Here is a 19714-nt window from a genome sequence, read left to right as displayed (position 1 = left end):
GTTCCATCATCAGCCCAAACAGTTATCTTAATATTATCACAGGTTTATTAAGTGACTTTGTACAATACAAATGAAAATAAAATAAAAATACAGAGAGTACATAGCCCAAGCGAAATGTGATGTAGTCTCTTTTTTTTTTGTATTTCCCACTGACCTTATTTCAGCAGTTACTGAAATAATTTTTTTCATGTTTATCCCGGCTCACCGTTTATTGAATGTATTTTAAACAGCTTATCTTAACAGACACCAGTCTCAGTCTCTGAGAAATTCTCCAACATACAAAAGAATGTATTACTTCAGCTGGCTCGGTGTATATATAAAAAATAAAAACTAGACTGAAATATAACACTTGTCAAGTTATAAATGTGGTGGTCCAAGGCTAGTGGAAGGAGCTAAAACATAAGTAAAGAAAGCATTCCATTATTGGGAAAAAGAAAACAATACTTTTGCCTTTTGATTATTCACGAAAAGCCCGAGGTGCATGATATCAATTTGCCCGATTTCATATTGTAATAGTAAGTTGGTGTCGCATGATCTCCGAGGGGTGGAAGCAACAGCTCGCCTGTTTGCACCGTGAGGGGGTTGGCTTTAACTGCAACACCTCACAGGAGTTCAGGTTCACACATGAACTACTCATTTGCATTTAATCTGTAAACAAATATAATTCAACCGGAACATTGTTGCACGACAGCTAGATGTGATCTCTCTTTGTTTTGTCCTTTTTGGGTTGCTTAAAAATGGCAACCAGTCATTAAATGGCAACCTTGGGGAACGAAGAACTCATCAATTACAGTAACACCAATAACAATAATAATAATAATAATAATATGGGTTTGGCCTTTTCGAAGATCAAGTTAAAAATTGCTGCTGTTAAGGTAAACACATTCCTTTGGATGAGCTCGGGAGCTCCCTGGCGGCGGCTCTGACCGTGCATGCAGCCCCTCCTGCCCCCATTCCCTCAACGCCCCCCTCTAGTGGGGAGGAGGACCACAGCTGAGCCGGCCGGTGAAGGAAGGGGAGGAGAGGGAAACGGGGGCTGGGGTGGGGGTGGTAAGTGCCGCACACGCACCGGTGTGCTGACTGGCAACATTGGCAAACAATAGTAACTAGTCGCGGGGAAGGTCCCGTCCTCGCTCCTTAAAAGATCTTGCCTTTCTTTTTGTTTTTCTCCAGGGTCCTGAGAGAGAGAACGCGCGCACACACACACACACACACACACACACACACACACACACACACACACACACACACACACACACACACACACACACACACATCAGTAAAGTGTTCTTAATAATGACCACTTTATAAGGTTCCTTAGAAATTAAACGGTGCAATTTTATTTATTGACCGCTGTTAAACTTTTTTTTTTTTTTTTTTTCTTCTTCCGTTCCTAACCTCTCTGCTTTGACAAGAAAAAACGTCCATCAAGAGGCCGAAGAACTCAAACACTAAAAATATATATTTTTTTTAAGTTGGCAACATGTTTGTATGCCTCCTGTGTGGAGTAATGAATAAATCCACAACAGAGCCCAGCTCAGCTGACGCTCGTCTTGCATCCGTTCCTACCACTCAGGAAGGCGTGTTTACACTCCTGAGTCGTCTCGTCTGAGCTGGGAGTGATCATGTGAAAAAATCTGATGACATCATCAAGGCTCTTCTGAAAAAGGTAAGGTGTTTGCAACTTTTGAAAAATTCCCCTCTGCCAAAAAAGCAGCTGGGTGCAACGCTTTTAAGAAAATCACATGAGATTCTATGCAAAAAAAAAAAAAAAAAAAAAAAAAGGGCCGTTGGGAGAAAAGGCTTCGTGTGAACGTGGCCTCACTCTTCTTAACCTCCCCCCCTTATGTAATCCCTCCACAAGTTGCATTTTTCAAATTTGTGCGGTGGGTGGAGGCAGGCTGAACTCAGCACTTTCACCTCATCCTGACAAAAGCACCCTGGGGATCATGCCGGCGAGATTGTCTTTCATTTATCTTATATTATAAACTATATTTGGCCGATTGTGTCAATATTTCCAATAAAATTTCTCAACAAATTGTGCATTTCGTCATGGGAATTCCTCATGGGAAAGTGGCTGCTAAGCCTTTTGTCGTTTTTTTTTTGCCTCGGTAGAAACAAGTTGGAAAACAAAAACAAAAACACTGAAGCCACTGCATCAATTAAAATAAATATTTTCCAGTCCTGAAAGCAACACAATTAAGCACCTTTCCCACTTGCACTAAAAGCTGTAAATCTACTTCAATGTTCTGTATCGGCGTCATGTGGGAACAGGAACCGGTTTTGATGTTCCGTCCCCAGTTTCCACTTAGTTTTTCCCGGGAAAGTGCTGGTACGGCTGTGAAGGGAAGTGTGTGTGAATGGAAGCAGTAACATTGCCGGGAGAGGCACGTATAGTAGGGGTGGGGCCGAATCCAAATACCGGCAAAGCACAAATAGTGGGTTTTTACGAATATTTATTTCGTACAAATATTTAAAAAAGTATTTGTTTTCGGGAAGGGGAAAAAAAATAAAATAAATCGGGAAAAATGGCCAGTCTGATCTGAACCGTGACGCTCGGCTGCAAAGACGAGAAACTAAAATCCCGTCAAGTGTCGACGAACACGGGTCTTTTTATTCTCAAATTGTATTCTTTTTCTTCTTAAAAATGCCACTCAGACCCTAGACGTGTGTTTTACAGCGAGGGGTACGGAGCGGGGACATCTATCGGAGCGACCGGATAGGGAGAAGCAGAACGGGTGGAGAACGTTCCTTCTCCGGAGGCAGAGCGTGCAGGACGGGTTGGAAATGATCACACTGATTCAATCACTTTGGGTTTAGGGTTATTGCGTCCGGAGACGTGGGCTCTGTCCGGGCTCCGTCAGCGGAGGGAACCGAGTCCGTCCGGAAGGGGCCCATTACATAACTGTATCCATACTGACTCTGTACAGAACTTTTTCCGTAAAGGAGGCCAATGTGGGAATGACTACCTGCTGCCTTTGCCGGATATTTTTTTATCCAGCAATGTTACAGATTCCATGCGGGAAAGGGGCTTTACTAATTTTCAAAGTATTGAGAGATTCAATCCTACAAATGACAGAAAACCATAGCACGCTCGAATGGAAGGAAGGAGCTGAACGCTACCTGGAGGCGTCCAGTTTCTGCTGCTCCAGGCGTTGCTGCGCCTCCCAGTTCTCTCGGTCCTCCTCGAAATGGCGCCTCTTCTCGTCCAACTCCTTGTGCTGGGCCTCCAGGTTCTTCTTCATCTGTTCGTGACGCCGCTGCAGCTGCACGGAGAGGAGGAAACCACAGAGCGTCACCAACGCATGTGATGGAAAGAAAACAAAACTGCAAAAAAAAAAATAAAAAAAAGATATCCCGAGGGTCGCCAATAGAGGGAACAGATACTAAAACTGGGATCTGAAAAACCTTTCTGTGACTGATTTGCCCTCTGCCATGTTTCAATTAAACAGTAAATTGATGGCATGTTCCCGTCACCAACGTTCAGTTGACAGTATAGTACAGTGCTGAAGCACTTTTATGAGCACAGTACTGAGACTGAAACCAGTATTTGGTATCTCTGCATCTCCAGTTGGAATACACACAACCTCTCAATTCATACTGTACACACACGCAAGAATGCATTCACACACAGAGCAGAAGGTGGTTTGATTACATGCTCACTGATTATACTACACTGTGGAAAACGAGAAGAACGCAAAAAAATGTTAAATGTGAAAAAAACAAAATAAAATAAAAAAATGCAACATAGTGCTTTTCCCTTATGGTCAAACCTCAACTTTCTGGGCAAATATATTCATAGAAAAGTGACTTTTAGTATCGTGCGTTGCTGTGTAGATCGGGAAAGATGTGCCTAAGAGAACATTGTCTAAAATATCCCGAACTTTATCCTCCAAACTGCGCAGCTGAAGAATGAGTTTGTCGGGGTCATGTTGAATGTTTGTGCGAGCTTTGCAAGTCAAGTTGACTGAGGTCAAGTTTAGCTATATGAAACTTAATCACAGTCAGTCTCAAAGGGCTTCGCAGGCTGAGAATGAACAAGCCTCATATTCTAAACCACAGTCAGGAAAGGAACCTGTAGAGGGATTCTAACTGTAGGTAGCTGATTGACATCTGTCCAGTGACTACAGATGAAAATGATCCCTTGTGGTTGGTAAATTTAAAATGTTTATTACCGTATTACCGTATTACGGTAATATGCCAATGTCCCTGTCAAATATACAAACAAAAAATAGATGAAAGAAATATTCCCTTAATAGAAAGATACAATAAGACTATTGATCCCAGGAGAGATCGCTTCACTATGAAGGGTTATCAATTCTTAATGGGCAATTAACTATGAATAATAACAGTATCCATTCCGTTATAGTCACAACATGATAAATAACAGATCATAGGGGGGTTTAACGCAAGTATCCCAGAATCCTGTCCATATACTACATTATCAGTCGAAGAAATAAACCAATTCAAAGTTCTGCGGCTAATCTTTTATCTAATTTTGTCAAATTGAATCATGCAGCATTTAAAATATCTAAATTTGATCAGCCCCAAATGCTGTGTGTCCTGAAAGATGGTCAGTCAGGTAGTACCAGTGTTTTTCCAAGGCAACATTTTCATGGCAAGGCCCCATTGGTAGAGGTGGGGGGGAAAAAAATAGCTACAGCATAGTATCGCTGTATTTTACATGGAGATATATCAATACACGGACACAAAGTATGAATATTTTATTATATAAATAAATAAAATGCAAATATGAATTACATTTTTTGGTACTAGAATAGTAAAATAAATTCAATTAAACCGCTTAAATAAACAAAACTGCTCAGTTACGGTTTGTGCTTCCAATGGAAACATTGCAGAGCAGCGGATCTGGAATCAGCACCAGGAAGTCCTGAAGAAAAACTAGTAAAGACAACAAATGACGTCGACGATCGTCTACGTCATGCGTATGCTGCGGTTATAATTTCCGTAGTTATAAGGACCTGCAGTCTTGGCCACGCACTCTTTCGTAATGGAGGATCTCGATTTGAGTTTCTCTCTGCCTCTCTGTTCATTTATGTACATAAGCAGCTGTCACAGCTACGTAGCGAGTATCATTTTTATCTATCCACTGTTTGTTTGACGTATATATAAACATGTTCTACCATTGGAAAAAACAAAGTTGGTTTTATTTCAATATTCACAGCACAACTAGTGGATGGATGTAAACACAACCCGTATTGGATGTGACTTCCGTGTACTGACCACACTGACGCAGTATCACAATATCATATCACATTACAGATACTCCTTGTTTAAGGACGTATCTGTTTAACGACCGTTGGAACTAAGAACCAGCTCTCTGACCAGTCTGTATTGTACGCTGTGTACAATACCAAGCATCTCATCTCCATCACCCTTTATATACTATATGCACTATATATACTATATATACACTATACAGCCGTTCTCAGTCTTAGTCTCATTCCCTCAGTCTGTCAGTATTCACTACACTAGCGTTCTCAATGGCCACGCCCCCTTACGATGAAATAACACGGGTCCACGCTTTTCGACCAATCCGCTTAACGACCTGGTCCTAGGAATGGAACTAGGTCATTAAGTGAGGAGTACCTGTACTTGGTGTATTGCAAAACATAAAGAACAGCGATATTATTCTATTGGGACCCAAGTATCGCGATAACATCATATCCCTCAACCATGATTAGTGAGGTTGTCTATATATATATATATATATATATATATATATATATATATATATACCGTATTTTCACGACCATAAGGCGCACCGTACTAAAAGGCGCAGTCTCAGTTATGTGTGCCATTACTGTATTTAACACACACATAAGGCGCACCGGATTATAGGGCGCGGGTTTTATATACCGGTACATATCCTCTACTACGTTTAAATACCTCTACTGCGTATTTAAAAATAGAGCGGGAGCAAAACTGAGTATGTTTGTGCTTTATTCATGTATTTATTACAAAGTATTAATCAAACCCATCGAAGTCATCATCCTCTGTTTCTGAATTAAACAGCTGCGCTAAATCAGACATGCCAGTTTCCCCTTCTTCGCTGTCAGAGTCACTTTCCGTGCCGTGCGGCTCCTCGGAAATGATGCCGGCTTTTGCGAAAGCTCGAACAACAGTGCCAGCAGACACGTTAGCCCAAGCATCTACAATCCATCCGCAAACTGTGGCGTAACTTGCCCGGCGCTGCCTTCCACTTTTCGTGAAACTGTGGTCTCCGTCGGTCATCCATCGCTCCCACGCCGCTCGCAGCCTTACTATGAACGGCCGGTTCACACCGATGTCGAGCGGTTGAAGTTCCTTTGTCAGACCTCCCGGAATAACAGCAAGCACAGCGTTCATTTGTTTCACCTTGTTTTTCACATCGGCTGTGAGATGGGCACGCATGGAGTCACAGATTAACAGCGATGGTGATGCGTGGAAAAAACCACCTGGTCTCCTTACATACACCACTCAGCCACTCTTTCATCATCTCCTCATCCATCCAGCCCTTTTCATTTGCCTTAATAACGACTCCAGCTGGAAAAGTCTCTTTAGGCAAAGTCTTTCTCTTAAAAATCACCATAGGCGGCAGTTTCTGTCCATTTGCGTGGCAGCCAAGCACAACAGTAAACGACGCCTTTTCATACCCCGTTGTGCGTATCGCTACCGTGCTGGTCCCCTTCTTCTCCACCATGTGATTCACCGGGATGTCGAAAGTGAGCGGCACCTCGTCCATGTTGGTGATGTGGCTTGGCTGGATGCGTTTGTCGGCAATGTGTTTGCTGCAGTAGGAGTGGAAGCTCGCCAGCTTTTCATTATAATCCGCCGGACGTTGCTGCGCTACTGTAGTCCTGGTCCGGATGGAAAAATGGCACCGTTTCATAAAACGAAAGCACCACGACGGACCTCCTTGAAAATGTTCAATTTTCATTTCTTCCGCTAGCGTTACTGCTTTTAGTCGAACAGTGACCGCCGAAACGCTCGCCCCACTCGTTCTTTGCTCGATGATCCACCGCTCGAGTCTTTCCTCCAACTCGGGCCACCTCGCCTTATGTCCGCGGAAACTCAGCTGCGTCTTCTTCACCTGTCGGAGTTCGTTTTCCATCTTCCTCCACTTGCGAACCATCGATTCATTAATCTTGAATTCTCTCGCGGCTGCTCGATTTCCATGTTCCTCTGCGTAGCTGATAGCCTTCAGTTTAAACTGTGCTTCATAGGCGTGTCTCTTTGCCATTTTAAGGGTTGTTAAGACAACAATGTTCTGCATAAAGCACATACCTGTTCTTTTATACACAATCCACGCCCACACTTCCCCCTTTAACATTCTCATGGTGGTCTCAACAACGTCCGCAGTAACAACACACATAGGGCGCACCGCACTATAGGGCGCGCCGCACATTTTGAGGAAAAAAAAAGACGTTTATATGCGCCTTATAGTCGCGAAAATACGGTATATATATATATATATGTGTGTGTGTGTGTGTGAATTCAGATTTTATAATGTTAAATAAATAAAATATTCAAGAAGATCAAAATATATTTTCTGCGCATCCCCTGAGAACCCCCATTCGAGTACGTACCAACTTTAACATTTGGCGGAGAATGCACTTCTTTCACACTGAAAGATGTTGGTTTTGTTGCAGGAGGAAGTGAAACCAGGCCCGACAGACTGTACGTGCGTTTCAGACGGAAAGCAGTTTGCACTGTGTATAAAACACACACACACACACACACACACACACACACACACACACACACACACACACACACACACACACACACACACACACACACACACACACACACACACACACACACACACACGTTTGCATCTTACCTCGGCTTCGGAGTCTTTAAGCTTCTGCTCCTTCTCCTTGACTTTCATCTCAAACACCTGCTCCATCTCCATCTCCATCTTCTTCATCTTAGCCACATGTTCTCTCCTCTCCTCCTCCATCTGGGCCAGGGGGCTTCTGCGCGCGCACACACACACACATACACAAACACACAGATTCAGACGCGGTCCACACCGCAAGCTGCGCCCTCGTCACCAGTTCAGACGCCTTGAGAACAGAAGCACCAGCCCTCGTTGCCCACGGAAATGCAACATGAAGGGATATGGGAGGAACGTAGAGGAAAGAGTTGAGCTTCAGGATTGACAGGAAGCCAACAGGCTTCTATGGAGGGGGCAATTACCAATGCATGTCGGGACCAAGTTAGTGGAGGTACAAAGCGACTTCGACAGACTGTCCGTATTCTAAAGCCAATACAGCCACAGCCATCAAACTGGATTAATGAGGATCGGTTCAGATTTATGAATGCCGCGGTTCCCAAATGATTTAACCCCCAAGTTTGTGCTTTGTCGTCCACCTCGGAAGAATCTACCCAACGGGTGAAGGAGGGGTAAGCAGGCCCAGATGAAAAGGCAGAAGGCAGAGGAGGTGCAAAAGGACAGGCTACAGGCAGAGGAGAGAAGATCTTACGGGAAGGTCTGAAATAACAGTTAAAAAAAAAAAAAAAAAAAAAAAAAAAAGACCACTTACATTCCTTCGACTGTGTCAAGTCTAAAGAAAAATAGAAAACACACAAAACACACAGAGCATGCAGTGATGAGACCATGCACTATAACAAAGCTGCTGCCTTATTTCAGTTTTCCACATCAAAAAGAAAAAACAATTCTAAAACCAAACTATCATCATGTGCTTTGTGAGCCGTTAGTGATATACAGCAGAGTGTCAGGTGCCTTTCTTTGTGTCGAGCGTGCTCTTCGGTCACAGTGCTGCCCCGTATGGTTTTTTGCTGGTGAGTAATCGCAATAAGCTTATGTGAGAAACAGCACTGGGAACTTAAACAGTAACAGTCTCTATGAGTAGCGAACTGATTCTAGGACAAGGAGACACTGGCAAGACATCCAAGAATGTAAAAAAAAACAAAAAAAACGGTCCAACTTTGGTTCTGTAAATTTGATTTTAACAAACTGGCACATTGGCATCAGTCTACGAAAACACTTTTTTCCACAGTCTGCATCCTTCAAAACAAGCTATAAGGCCGTGATGCTTGAGGTTATTTATGCCATTAAGGACTACTATAAATGGCCTGGAAACCTGGTCCACGAGGCAACTCAGAGGCATCTAATGAATTGGTAGATGCAGGGATTACATAACGAGTGCTATTAACACAATCAGCCAAAGCTAAACTCAATGAAAACCACAATAAACCCAAGCCATCATGGCATCCACTTTGTTACGTACCACTGAATTGATCAATGCAGAACATTATTTTTGTGGTTAATAATCACATTTCCGCACACAAAGTCTCACATCAGTTAAGATTACCAGTCGCAGGAAAAATAACCGAGTATTCATGCAAGATCACAATAACTAACCACATTAAGCTGGTCCCATTAAGCTGGTCCCATGGGCTGATAAATGTTAAAATTTATATTCATTCTAACCAAATCGAACATGACTTTAGCGTTTGTGTCAAATTAAACATGAAATGCTGTCAACGCCAGCCAGCAACCAAAGGATGGTCAACTCAATGACTGCAACTGTCTGGTGGGGAGGAAACAAAACAAGGAAGATGAAATGACTTACTACATGTGCACACTATCATCCAGTGCATTTGAGTGAAAAAACAATAGCTTTTTGGGTGTATTACACCATATTTTAGCCACATGACTTCCTTGCAGCACTTTGCCGGTTAATGATGACATTAACAGGACGATTAGTCTGTCTCTACCTGCCCTCTGCCATTGATGGTGGTTGGTGTACTTTAGCACCTTTCCTTGCCAGTGCAGTGTCGAGGGGCTTACTCACCCTAACAGCTAAACATTTGATCTATTCTACAATCATTAAAAATCCTATCTGGTAAAGCCAACATGGCCGGTTTTTGGGATGGGCCAACGATTCAAGATTTTTTTTTTTTATTTGTCACATACATATACATACTTCCATACATATATGCAGTGAAATGTAATGATGAAGCCAAGCGGCGCTCAGTGCAGTACTTACTTGGTGGGCAGTTGACCTTTGGCCCTGTTGTTGTCTATGCCGTTGTAGGTGACAGCAGCGAGCTTCCTGCTGCGGTAGTTCTCATAGTGGACATTGTTGGTCACATCCTTCAGGTCCTGCATGTGGGTTCTGGAGACCGATATCACAGAGTCAACGTTTGATGATAACAATTAACCAACACAAACAAATTGGTCTTGAAAACAAATAAGACCTTCTGTGTTGTCTCAGATCTATCTGTATATCCATTATTTTGCTTTATTTATTTAGTTGGTACCTGATGAGCATGTCTCTGAGGATGGTGAAGTCACAGTGGTCACGATTTTCAACTGGGGGTGAAAAGAAAAAAAACATTTCATTATTTTCTTCATCTTCTATAAGAAAAACATCCTTCCCAGATAGTTCTTCAGTATTTGTTGTCCTCCTTCCTCAGCTAGAAGCCAAATTATTGAATTTGTTGTAGGGATTAATAATTGTATAAAATATTTCTTTATATCTCGGAATTGTATCATTATTTTCTGGTTTCTCAATTTTGTTGTCCTAACATCAATCCTAATTTGGTCATTTATTAATATTTATTGATTTATTATGTACCTTCTGCCACGCCCCAGGGGTACTGCCTTCCTCTGGCCCGCTTCCCGTTCACCTCAATAATGGTGTTGCTTCCCACCACAGCCAACGGTAACTTGTCCTGAAGAAGAATATTCATCATTTGAGCCAACCGTGTTTGATCTGGTAAAAAATATTAGATCATACAAACACACGTTTCATATGCGTTCATAATTTTAATCAAATGTTAGAAATGTCACAATACATAGCATGTTAATTTGTTTTCCACCTGTTGGGTTAAGTCAGATTCATTGAATAATTGATTAAGGAAAAAAAAAAAAAAAAACGTTGATGAAGTGATATGTCAAATCTGACCAATATGAACTATTTTGCACCTCCACATGAATGAATGCTTGGCCTTGTTCCATATTATGGAATGAAAAGATATGTTTTAGATTGTTGGATAAATATTATGCTATTCCAAGATGTTCGTGTAGGTTCAGACCTCTGATGAACATTAGCATAATGGGATCCCTTATTAAACAAGGGTTCCATTTTTTATTCTTTCATCTGTAAAATACCTTTATCTGCCTGTTCTTCTCCTCCTCCTCGTCATCCGTCTCGGGGAACTCGTAGATCTTGATTTTGTGCTCTTGGATTTCCCGCATGATCTGAAGCAGAACAAAGAGAAACAAAACGAGCCGTGACGTCACCCTTGTGTTCGTCACTGTTGCAACCTGTGTGTCCCACAATGGGTGCTCCGACATGTCCACGTCCCACCAAACCAGTTACCAAGGACGGAAAGAATTCAAGTCTGGCGCTGCAGCCACAGTAACCTAGAGCAGTGGGAGAAGGAGTCACCTGCTTCTTGAACTGCTGGCACTCCTCCGGGGTGAGGGTATCGGCTTTGGCGATCAGTGGGATGACGTTGACCTTCTCATGCAACCGTTTCATGAACTCAATGTCCAGGGGCTTCAGTCTGGAGCAAGACATAGAATTAATTCTTTTCAAGCTTTTTTTTCAAGCTCAGCTTTTCAATCAAACTGTTGACTGCCTCCATGTAAGTTCATGCGAGGCTTTGCCCAAAATAAGTTTGGATCAGTGAGATTTGTCTCCTCATCATGAAGTCCATCAAACTAATGATGGCAATCAACAGGAAGTTCAACTTTTGGAAAACGTTGTCACCATCTTCTTGAATCTTTGTTTTCCCTATTTATTTCCAAAACAAGAGCACAGACCGGATTGTTTTGAGAACCAGATAGCTCAGCAGCAAGGAATATCTTTAAACCTCACATCCTCTCGCAAGCATTAGTCTTTTTTAGTTTAAAGTAGCACCCCTACAATTAATCAACAGAAAATCCATCCAAAATATTATTTTAGTAATTGGTACAGTGATGTATCATGTTAACATCTTTAATCTGCACTAGTCATAACCCCAACAAAAATGTGAAGGCCCATGTATGCTTCATATGAGGAAAGTGAAAAGTTATATTTTTGGCTGCTGAGAAAATACTGTATATTAGCCATTTAAAGATGTCTGTTTGTGTTCAGGAAACTTGAGTTCCATCTTCATTACTGTGATTTTATGGTTCAAATGAATGGCACAGACAAAACTAGCATCAGAGTAAATGGCCAGTCCTTTTAAAGCGACAAAAAAAAATCTTAAGAATAAAAGTTTTCCATTTACAATCTTGAAAAAAAAGTCAAGTCAGCAGAGTTGAGCTGGGAGCTCAATATCCAGATTGTGCCTGGTTTCAGTGATGAGGGTTCATTGTACTCTTCTGTGAGAGCTGTCAGCTGGTGTGTGTGTGTATGTGTGTGTGTGCGCGTGCACGCACGCACGCATATGCTTTCTGTCCTCAAGGCCGGAGAACTGCTTGTCTAGGGACAGAGAGCAGGCTTGTGCAAACACAGCGTGTAACAGGATGGACAGATTGGGGAGGTGTGAGAGAAGGGAGGAAGGAGAAAAAGAGGATGAAAGGGAGGACAGAGGCCTCTTCATTGCATACAGTGTGTCGCAGTTAACAGTTCTCAATGGGATAATGTGTGCATTTTCATGCACACAAATTGAGAAATTCTACTTTAAAAAAACAATATCCCAGACAATATTAAGTCTCATATGAGGATATCGATATTATAAGCATTATATAGCGCCCAGCACTACCATGAAACAAAAAGAAGATTCAAGCAGCACAACATAGAATAGTCCACTCACTAATCAAAATCAGTCCAGTTTGGACTTGATCTGATGGAAGTAGGGTGTTGGTAATGATAATGGATTGGTCAGTTCACCCACGTGTTGACAAGAAATTGACAAACGTGGCCCTCCCCGATTCCTTTACCTCTTCTCAAGTGAGCAGAAGTGGTGTAATACATGGTGTCCCGAGCTGATCGTTGAGTCTGGCTATCGTAGCAATGACAAAAAAAAAAAAAAAAAAAAGGTCTCGTCTGAGGAGGCCTTAAAGGCTTGCTACTCTGGGATAAAATACAGCCAACTGTACTGCTTGTGTCATCATAAAAGTAAATAATTAAGTTTCACATAGGCGCCCCTTGTTGAAACATGTGGATATCAGCTTCATCTGCTAGGAATCTTGGAACTTCTTCAGACTCTCTCTCTTACTCTTGCTTTTCACCCGCCCGCCCTCCCTTAATTTTATAGACCTCAAATTTTCGAACTCCTTATTCACCCGGACAATCTGACGGGGAACAGATTTATTTATTGATAGCAGCAGCTTGGGGGGAGTAGACAGTAGGCTTAGGAAAGCCAGCACAATACAAGACGCACATTTACATCCACAAGCTATTCAGCCGGTACAAGAAATGCTGAGAAACGTAGGGATTTAGTGCCTTGCTCAAAGACACGTGGGTGGTCATGGTTTCAGAGCAGGAGAAGTGTGTGTGTGTGTGTGTGTGTGTGTGTGTGTGTGTGTGTGCTAATCTTGAGACCTTAGCCCGAAGGCTTTCAGTAACAACCCTGCTTTCCCTGATCTACAGACTGAAGGTTCCAGGACAACGCTGCCTTTATCTGCTTCCAACTATCCTCATTTTCTTGTTTCCTCTCTCTCCTCCTGCACAACATGCCCTCCTCACCACCTGTTCCAGTATTCTCCATTGAGATCCGCCTCTCCCTCACTAGTGAGATATGGTTCTTTGGATACCACCGTCCATCAAGGGGTAACCCTTAGGGCTGTGTATTGGCAAGAATCTGGCCATACGATACGTATCGCGATACAGGGGTTACGATTCAATACCTTGCGATACTGTGAGCAAGTTGATATATTGAGATTTCTTTCGATCTAATTTTAGGAAAACTGTCATAGTATGAAGAACACAAAGATCAGAACAGTGGGTTCTGGATCATAACAGTTACTGTGCAATCTGCGCAAAGGAATTAACATTTGCTTGTAAAAAACAAAAGCGCGTGCAGGATTCTTTAGGTAAACGAATTAAGAATATAAAAAAATTGTAAACAGACAGTTTTACATATACAGACAAGTTCCTGCTTTAAAGGTTCTTGTTCTGTTGTAGTATGTATGCCAGTTTTTTAATTTCTCAAGCAGTTAATAAAAGAAAATGCATAGTCCCCATTAAAATCCAACATCATAACACAATATTTTTGTGCAATCTGAACAAAGGAATCACACTTGCCTATATCAAGGAAATCCACATGAGCAACCATCAGCTCATGCCCTTAATGATATAATTACATTTATATAATAAATGCATACATAAATATAACAATTTACCATGAAAGTGGATTAGGCATTAGTTTTCCTCAGTTTAATTGGCGGTAAAAATGTACAGCTTTTACAGGCTTTGGGGCTGAGTTAGGGGCATAACCTGGCAACCTTGTCCCCAGACAAATCAGTTAGCATCAGCCATCATCAACAGTAAGTCGTTTTTTTTTAATAAAAAAGAATGAAAACACAGTTGTACGAGCTGTGTTTTGTTGGGTTTAAGACTGCCAGAAATCTTTGCAGGTAAACTATTAATTGAAAAATTGACAGTGTTTTTGAGAATCAATGTAGTATCAAAAAACATAATATTGCAACACTCAAGTGTATCGATATTTTCTTGACTCACCCGTGCCCTGAGGGGGCGATGAAGTAGAGGCAGCAGTGGATTCGGCTGTCTGGCATCAGCCGTCTGTTCACCCGTGACTCCGAGTTCAGGTAGTCCTCGAACTTACTGTCTATGTGGTCGATGATGGGCTGCCAACTATACAATGCCATATCACACCAGGAGTGAGAGGGCTAATACAGTTGTCGATTTATTATAATTAACAGAGGTTTGAGGCAAGACAGGTCTTAATGGATATCAAGAATGAAGTGCAGCTGGGGGGAAAATGGAGTAGATTCCTACCAGTTGCTGTTGTCTACGGCATCGCCGAACCCCGGGGTGTCAACTATTGTGAGCAGGAGCTGGACACCGCCTTCCTTTACTAACACTTTGGACTGTTCCACCTGGCATATAACATCAGGTCAAAGGAAAAATATCAGTTTAGTACAGTTACTATAGTTAACAACATCAAATCGGTACTCACAGCACAAAATTGCAGTGTTTGGAAAGAAAGTTTTGAACCAAGAAAATTGGATTTAGCTACTAAACGAAGACTACATAGACAGCATGGGACCAAAGGCCCATTCATGTCAGAGGAGACCCTCCTTGCCTGTCAGTATCGTATCCTTGTGTATTTGTGTAGATTGCATAGAAACCAATGATGCTTGGGCTTGCCAGCGTGTAGTGACATGCCACTCCACACTGTGCTATTAGCTAACAATGCTGGAGAACCAGAAAAACGCACAGGCATCTCAAGATATCAGCTGAGAATCCAGACAGATAATGTATTGCACTTGAAACACTTAGGTTACGGAGAGACATGACGTAATTAGAAAAGATAAACATCAAGATACTGACACCGAACAGCCACAACATTAAAACCACCTGCCTAATATTGTGTAGGTCCCCCCTGTGCCCCCAAAACAGCTCAGACCCATCAAGGCATGGACTCCACAAGACTTCTGAAGGTGTCCTGTGGTATCTGACACGAGACGTTAGCAGCAGATCCTTTAAGTCCTGTAATACCCCTTTCCCACTGCACCAAAAACCCCGTAACACCCGGAAAAACCCTCTCCACCTGCTCCATCTCTGATCCGCTCTGATGTGAACTGGACACCAGGGTCAACCCACAAATTTTGGCCCCTTTACTGGCGCTATGCAATGCACATTGAAATTCCGGACGTTGGCGTATAAATAAACAGTAATATCCGTGTATTATTCGATCATTACACATCGAATTTAAAATCCAAAAACAAAATCAGAAGTTATTTACTTTTTTTTCGCATGGGGGACTGTGAAATGTTGCGAGTGTAGGGATCGTGAGGATCACAGCGGAGAACCCCCACGCTCCCCACTGGGCTCCGAGTCACTCCAGCACCACCACAAGCTGGGTCGTTGATATACTTTTTTTTTTTTCCCCCTCCAAGATTTACAGTTTTATATCATTGTTTGTTTAAATTTCTGTCTCCTCTGCTGTTTTATTCCCAATCACACTGGAACCATGACACGCCCCTTTCCCCACGTCTTCATGACATCGAACATGACACGCCATAAAAAAAACAACATAATTTCTCCTGGCAATGGGAAAGGTTTAAATCCCTTTTTTAGCGGGTTGACCTGGGTTTTTGTCCTATCCCCAGTCAACCCGCTAATTTTGGTGTGAAAACAGTGTAAGTTGTGAGGTGGGGCCCTCATGGATCAATCTTGTTGCTCCAACACATCCCACAGATGGTCAATCAGATTGAGATCTGGGGAATTTGGAGGCCAAGGCAACACCTTGAACTCTTGGTCATGTTCCTCAAACCATTCCTGAACAATTTTTTCCAGTGTGTCAGGACCCATTATCATGCTGAAAGAGGCCACTGCCATCAGGGAATACCGTTGCCATGAAGGGGTGACTGGGCCGGCAACAATGTTTATGTAGGTGGTACGTGTCAAAGTAACATCCACATGAATGCCAGGACCCAGGGTTTCCCAGCAGAACATTGCCCAAAGCATCACGCTGCCTCCGCCAGCTTGCCTTCTTCCCACAGTGCATTCTGGTGCCATCTCTTCCCCAGGTAAACAACACACATGCACCCGCCCATCCACATGATGTAGAAGAAAACATGATTCATCAGACCAGGCCACCTTCTTCCATTGCTCCATGGACCAGTTCTGACGCTCACGTGCCCATTGTAGGTGCTTTCGGTGGTGGACAGGGGTCAGCATGGGCATTTTTCCTGCTTCCCACACATCAACTTCAAGTACTAACTGTTCACGTACTGCCTAATATATCCCAAACCTTGAATGGGGCCATTGTAACAAGATGATCAATGTTATTCACTTCACCTGTCAGTGGTTTTAATGTTGTGGCCGGTCGGTGTGTGCCTCACAGTCAATGAAGTGAATTCATGTCAATGGCAAGGCTTGTAAATGCAAAAAACCAAGCGTCGCACATTAGCAGCTTTACTAATCAAATAGATGCTTTTAAGAATGAGATCTCAGCAGGAGCAGGTGGCCCCTACAGTATATACACTTCCAGGTCACAGATAATGTCCCTTTACTGTGTTTGCGCTTTGCAGTGGCAAAAGTGACATACAAAGAAAAGTGAGATTATGACTGTCGGGGTACAGGATTGAAGACTACCAGGAAATGATATTGTGGTTAAAGTCACAACCATCAGGAAGGTGTTGAGATGTTACAATTGATGTCATTTAGAGCGGATTGAGAGGAAACACTCTGCTGTACCTGTACAGTCTTTTTGATTCTGTGTGACGGTCCAGGGTATTCTCCTGAATACAGGTCTGTGAGGAAGAGAGAGTTGATCAACGTGGACTTTCCCAGACCCGATTCACCTAGGAAAGAGGAAAGACAAAAATACCAAAACAATCCTGCTTTAAATACATACACACACATAGGGAGTGGGAAAAATCACTATATAGCACATTACCCTTTGGCTAACTTCCACTTTGACTCTCCCATCGACCACCAATGCAGTCTGACACCAATTAAACCTCCACCGAAAAAGAATCAAATCGCAAGCCTTGTAATTGTGGGTGCATTTCTCCCAGGGCAACAATCCACCTGAGCCAACAGTACAGAGAGACAACAACACTACGCAGAGGGGAATGCCTGGAAACCAGCTAGCCGTGTGGTCTGTGAGGCTTTTCGAGTGGGGTTTTTGTGTCCCCTTTCCAACCTCCAAATGAATGGGATCATTAGGCAAATGGAAATGTCCACTGGCACCGCTCTCTGTCTGAGCGCTACGGGTCAATATTTAACGAGTCACCCTTTACACCACAGTTCTTATCGAAGTATACTCTGAGCAGGCAATGGTGGTGTTTTTTCGTTGTTGTTCTTTCACCCATGAGAACATCTTACAATGCAACTACATGATTACGGATTGCGTGTTGGCAAGCGTGTTTAAATGCACTAGTAAAACTGAACAGGTTGCTGTGTCACATGTTCCATGAGGTATGGTGAGAAAGAAGTGTTAGTCATCTCTTTTAATAAGTCTCTCTCTCTCTCTCTCGCTCGCTCCTTCTCTCCACCATTGTGATGCACCACACTGCGGGGACATGTGGGATCACAACTCCTCAGTGCCAAAGAAAACTGAGGCGCACCAGTATGTGCACACATCCCATCCATGTAGGAAGGAGCGAGTGACAAACAGGCCAGAGTTACTATCTTTCCCCCAAATGGGAAAGCATTTCAGTGAATTGAATAGACCTCCTCCACATTGAGGCGGAGGTCTGATTCAACACATTTTATTGCATCCATAAGACTAGAGACAAGTAATAGGGGACATTCCAAGGCACTAGTGCATATGCTTGTTCAGTAAAAAATAACGATATTACACATGGAAAATAATGATAATTTTTAGGATTTGTCAGTTCAAATGTTAGCCAAAAAAAAGGCAGACTGTCTGCAAACCAATGGGAGATGGGCTATTCTTAGAGGCACAAGAGCGGCAAATTCAGCTTGTCCCACCACAGGAAACGGTTTTGACCCAAGGAAACATTTTCCCTCTAAAGAGGGTCTGATTAGCCAGGCAGATCTTGGCCCTATGTCAGCCGCCATATCCAAGCACTCCAAAAGAATGCTTGTATTTTCAATTTTCCCAAGCAGAACAACCCAAATGTTAGTGTTCTGACAGAAATATCAAGGCGTTAATAACAGGAAGATACCTCCCCTCCCCCCCTCCAACTCATGTCCCCAGTTTGTCCCTCATGCAACAAAACTCACCGAGAAACTGCCTCAAAAGTAAACCAAAACATCACGAGAGTGAGAGTTTAAAATACCAACCACAATGAATATAATGAAATTATTGAGATATAGACGGCATGTGTTCTTACCCACAACCATCAGGGTGAACTCAAAGCCCCTCTTGACAGATTTCCTGTACACTTGGTTGGGGAGGCTTGCGAAGCCGACATATCCCTCCAGATTCTTTTGTTGCTGTAAGGCGGCACAAAAACAAAAACATTTGCATAGGGAATTCTCCCCCCCCCCCCCCCCCAAACACCACACTTCATTTAGCAACGAGTCCTAACAAATACATTTCTTTGTTTGATTTATATTTAAGGACATTTTTGAAGTATTTTTCTACAATAGGCAGGCGTTTGAATAATATTCATCAATACTTACAGCTGTTTTATGTAGATCAGCACAATGTGGTTCCAGCCCAGAAAAAGGCAGTATTCCCAGGGTCGGAGAGCAATGGGACGGAACATAAAAACAAAACAGTAAATCGTATTCAGGCAACTAACAACCCTCCGCAGAACAATTTTGTCTACATTAGCCCAATCGTGCAGTTTCTTTATACTGGCATGATACGACGTCCCACTTCAACTACACTTTCTCAGTTAATGCCAGTGGTACCATGGAGCACGACCTTTTCATAATCAACTGTTTGATTTAGCCCAGGGCTTGAAAAGGATTTTTGATGCTGATGTTTAAACCACAATTCGCCCACAAAAAAAAAATTAACATCCACATCTATAGAGGGATGCTGCCATGCACGGAATACACTGATTGGAACAGGATGGGAATATTACTTCCAGCAACATCTTTCCGTGTCAGTTTGTTAAACACTACCTGAACCT

The 19714-nt window shown here is 42.6% G+C and overlaps 1 protein-coding gene across 2 annotated transcripts; it reads right to left on the bottom strand.

Moving 5' to 3' along the window:
- Window positions 1-127: 127 nt before the first annotated feature.
- Window positions 128-19373, bottom strand: septin7b (septin 7b). Of its 2 annotated transcripts, XM_080004919.1 has the most exons (14): window positions 19257-19373; window positions 18965-19067; window positions 17358-17464; window positions 14931-15031; window positions 14652-14786; window positions 11430-11547; window positions 11150-11239; window positions 10614-10710; window positions 10297-10348; window positions 10023-10151; window positions 8553-8573; window positions 7847-7982; window positions 3124-3266; window positions 128-1177 (listed from the first exon to the last, which is right to left on the bottom strand). In XM_080004919.1, exons 2-14 carry the CDS (start codon window positions 18972-18974, stop codon window positions 1138-1140), a joined length of 1179 nt encoding a protein of 392 aa, XP_079861045.1. In that variant the 5' UTR covers window positions 18975-19067; window positions 19257-19373; the 3' UTR covers window positions 128-1137. The 2 variants fall into 2 exon arrangements, with proteins under 2 accessions (XP_079861045.1, XP_079861046.1); XM_080004920.1 differs by lacking the exon at window positions 8553-8573 and having other exon boundaries at window positions 19257-19369.
- Window positions 19374-19714: the final 341 nt, after the last annotated feature.

The sequence above is a fragment of the Zeus faber genome, assembly GCF_960531495.2.
Source record: "Zeus faber genome assembly, chromosome: 8".
Taxonomy (NCBI): Eukaryota; Metazoa; Chordata; class Actinopteri; order Zeiformes; family Zeidae; genus Zeus; species Zeus faber.
Note: the sequence above shows the minus strand (reverse complement) of the source record. Positions and strands in the feature narration are given on the sequence as shown.

What these genes read in the sequence shown, in the direction of transcription:
- septin7b (XM_080004919.1), bottom strand. An exon ending in GAATCAAAAAGACTGTACAG is followed by an intron (nt 15,032 to 17,357) that starts GTACAGCAGAGT and finishes GTTATATGCCAG; the next exon opens with GTGGAACAGTCCAAAGTGTT. An exon ending in GCCGTAGACAACAGCAACTG is followed by an intron (nt 14,787 to 14,930) that starts GTAGGAATCTAC and finishes GGCATTGTATAG; the next exon opens with TTGGCAGCCCATCATCGACC.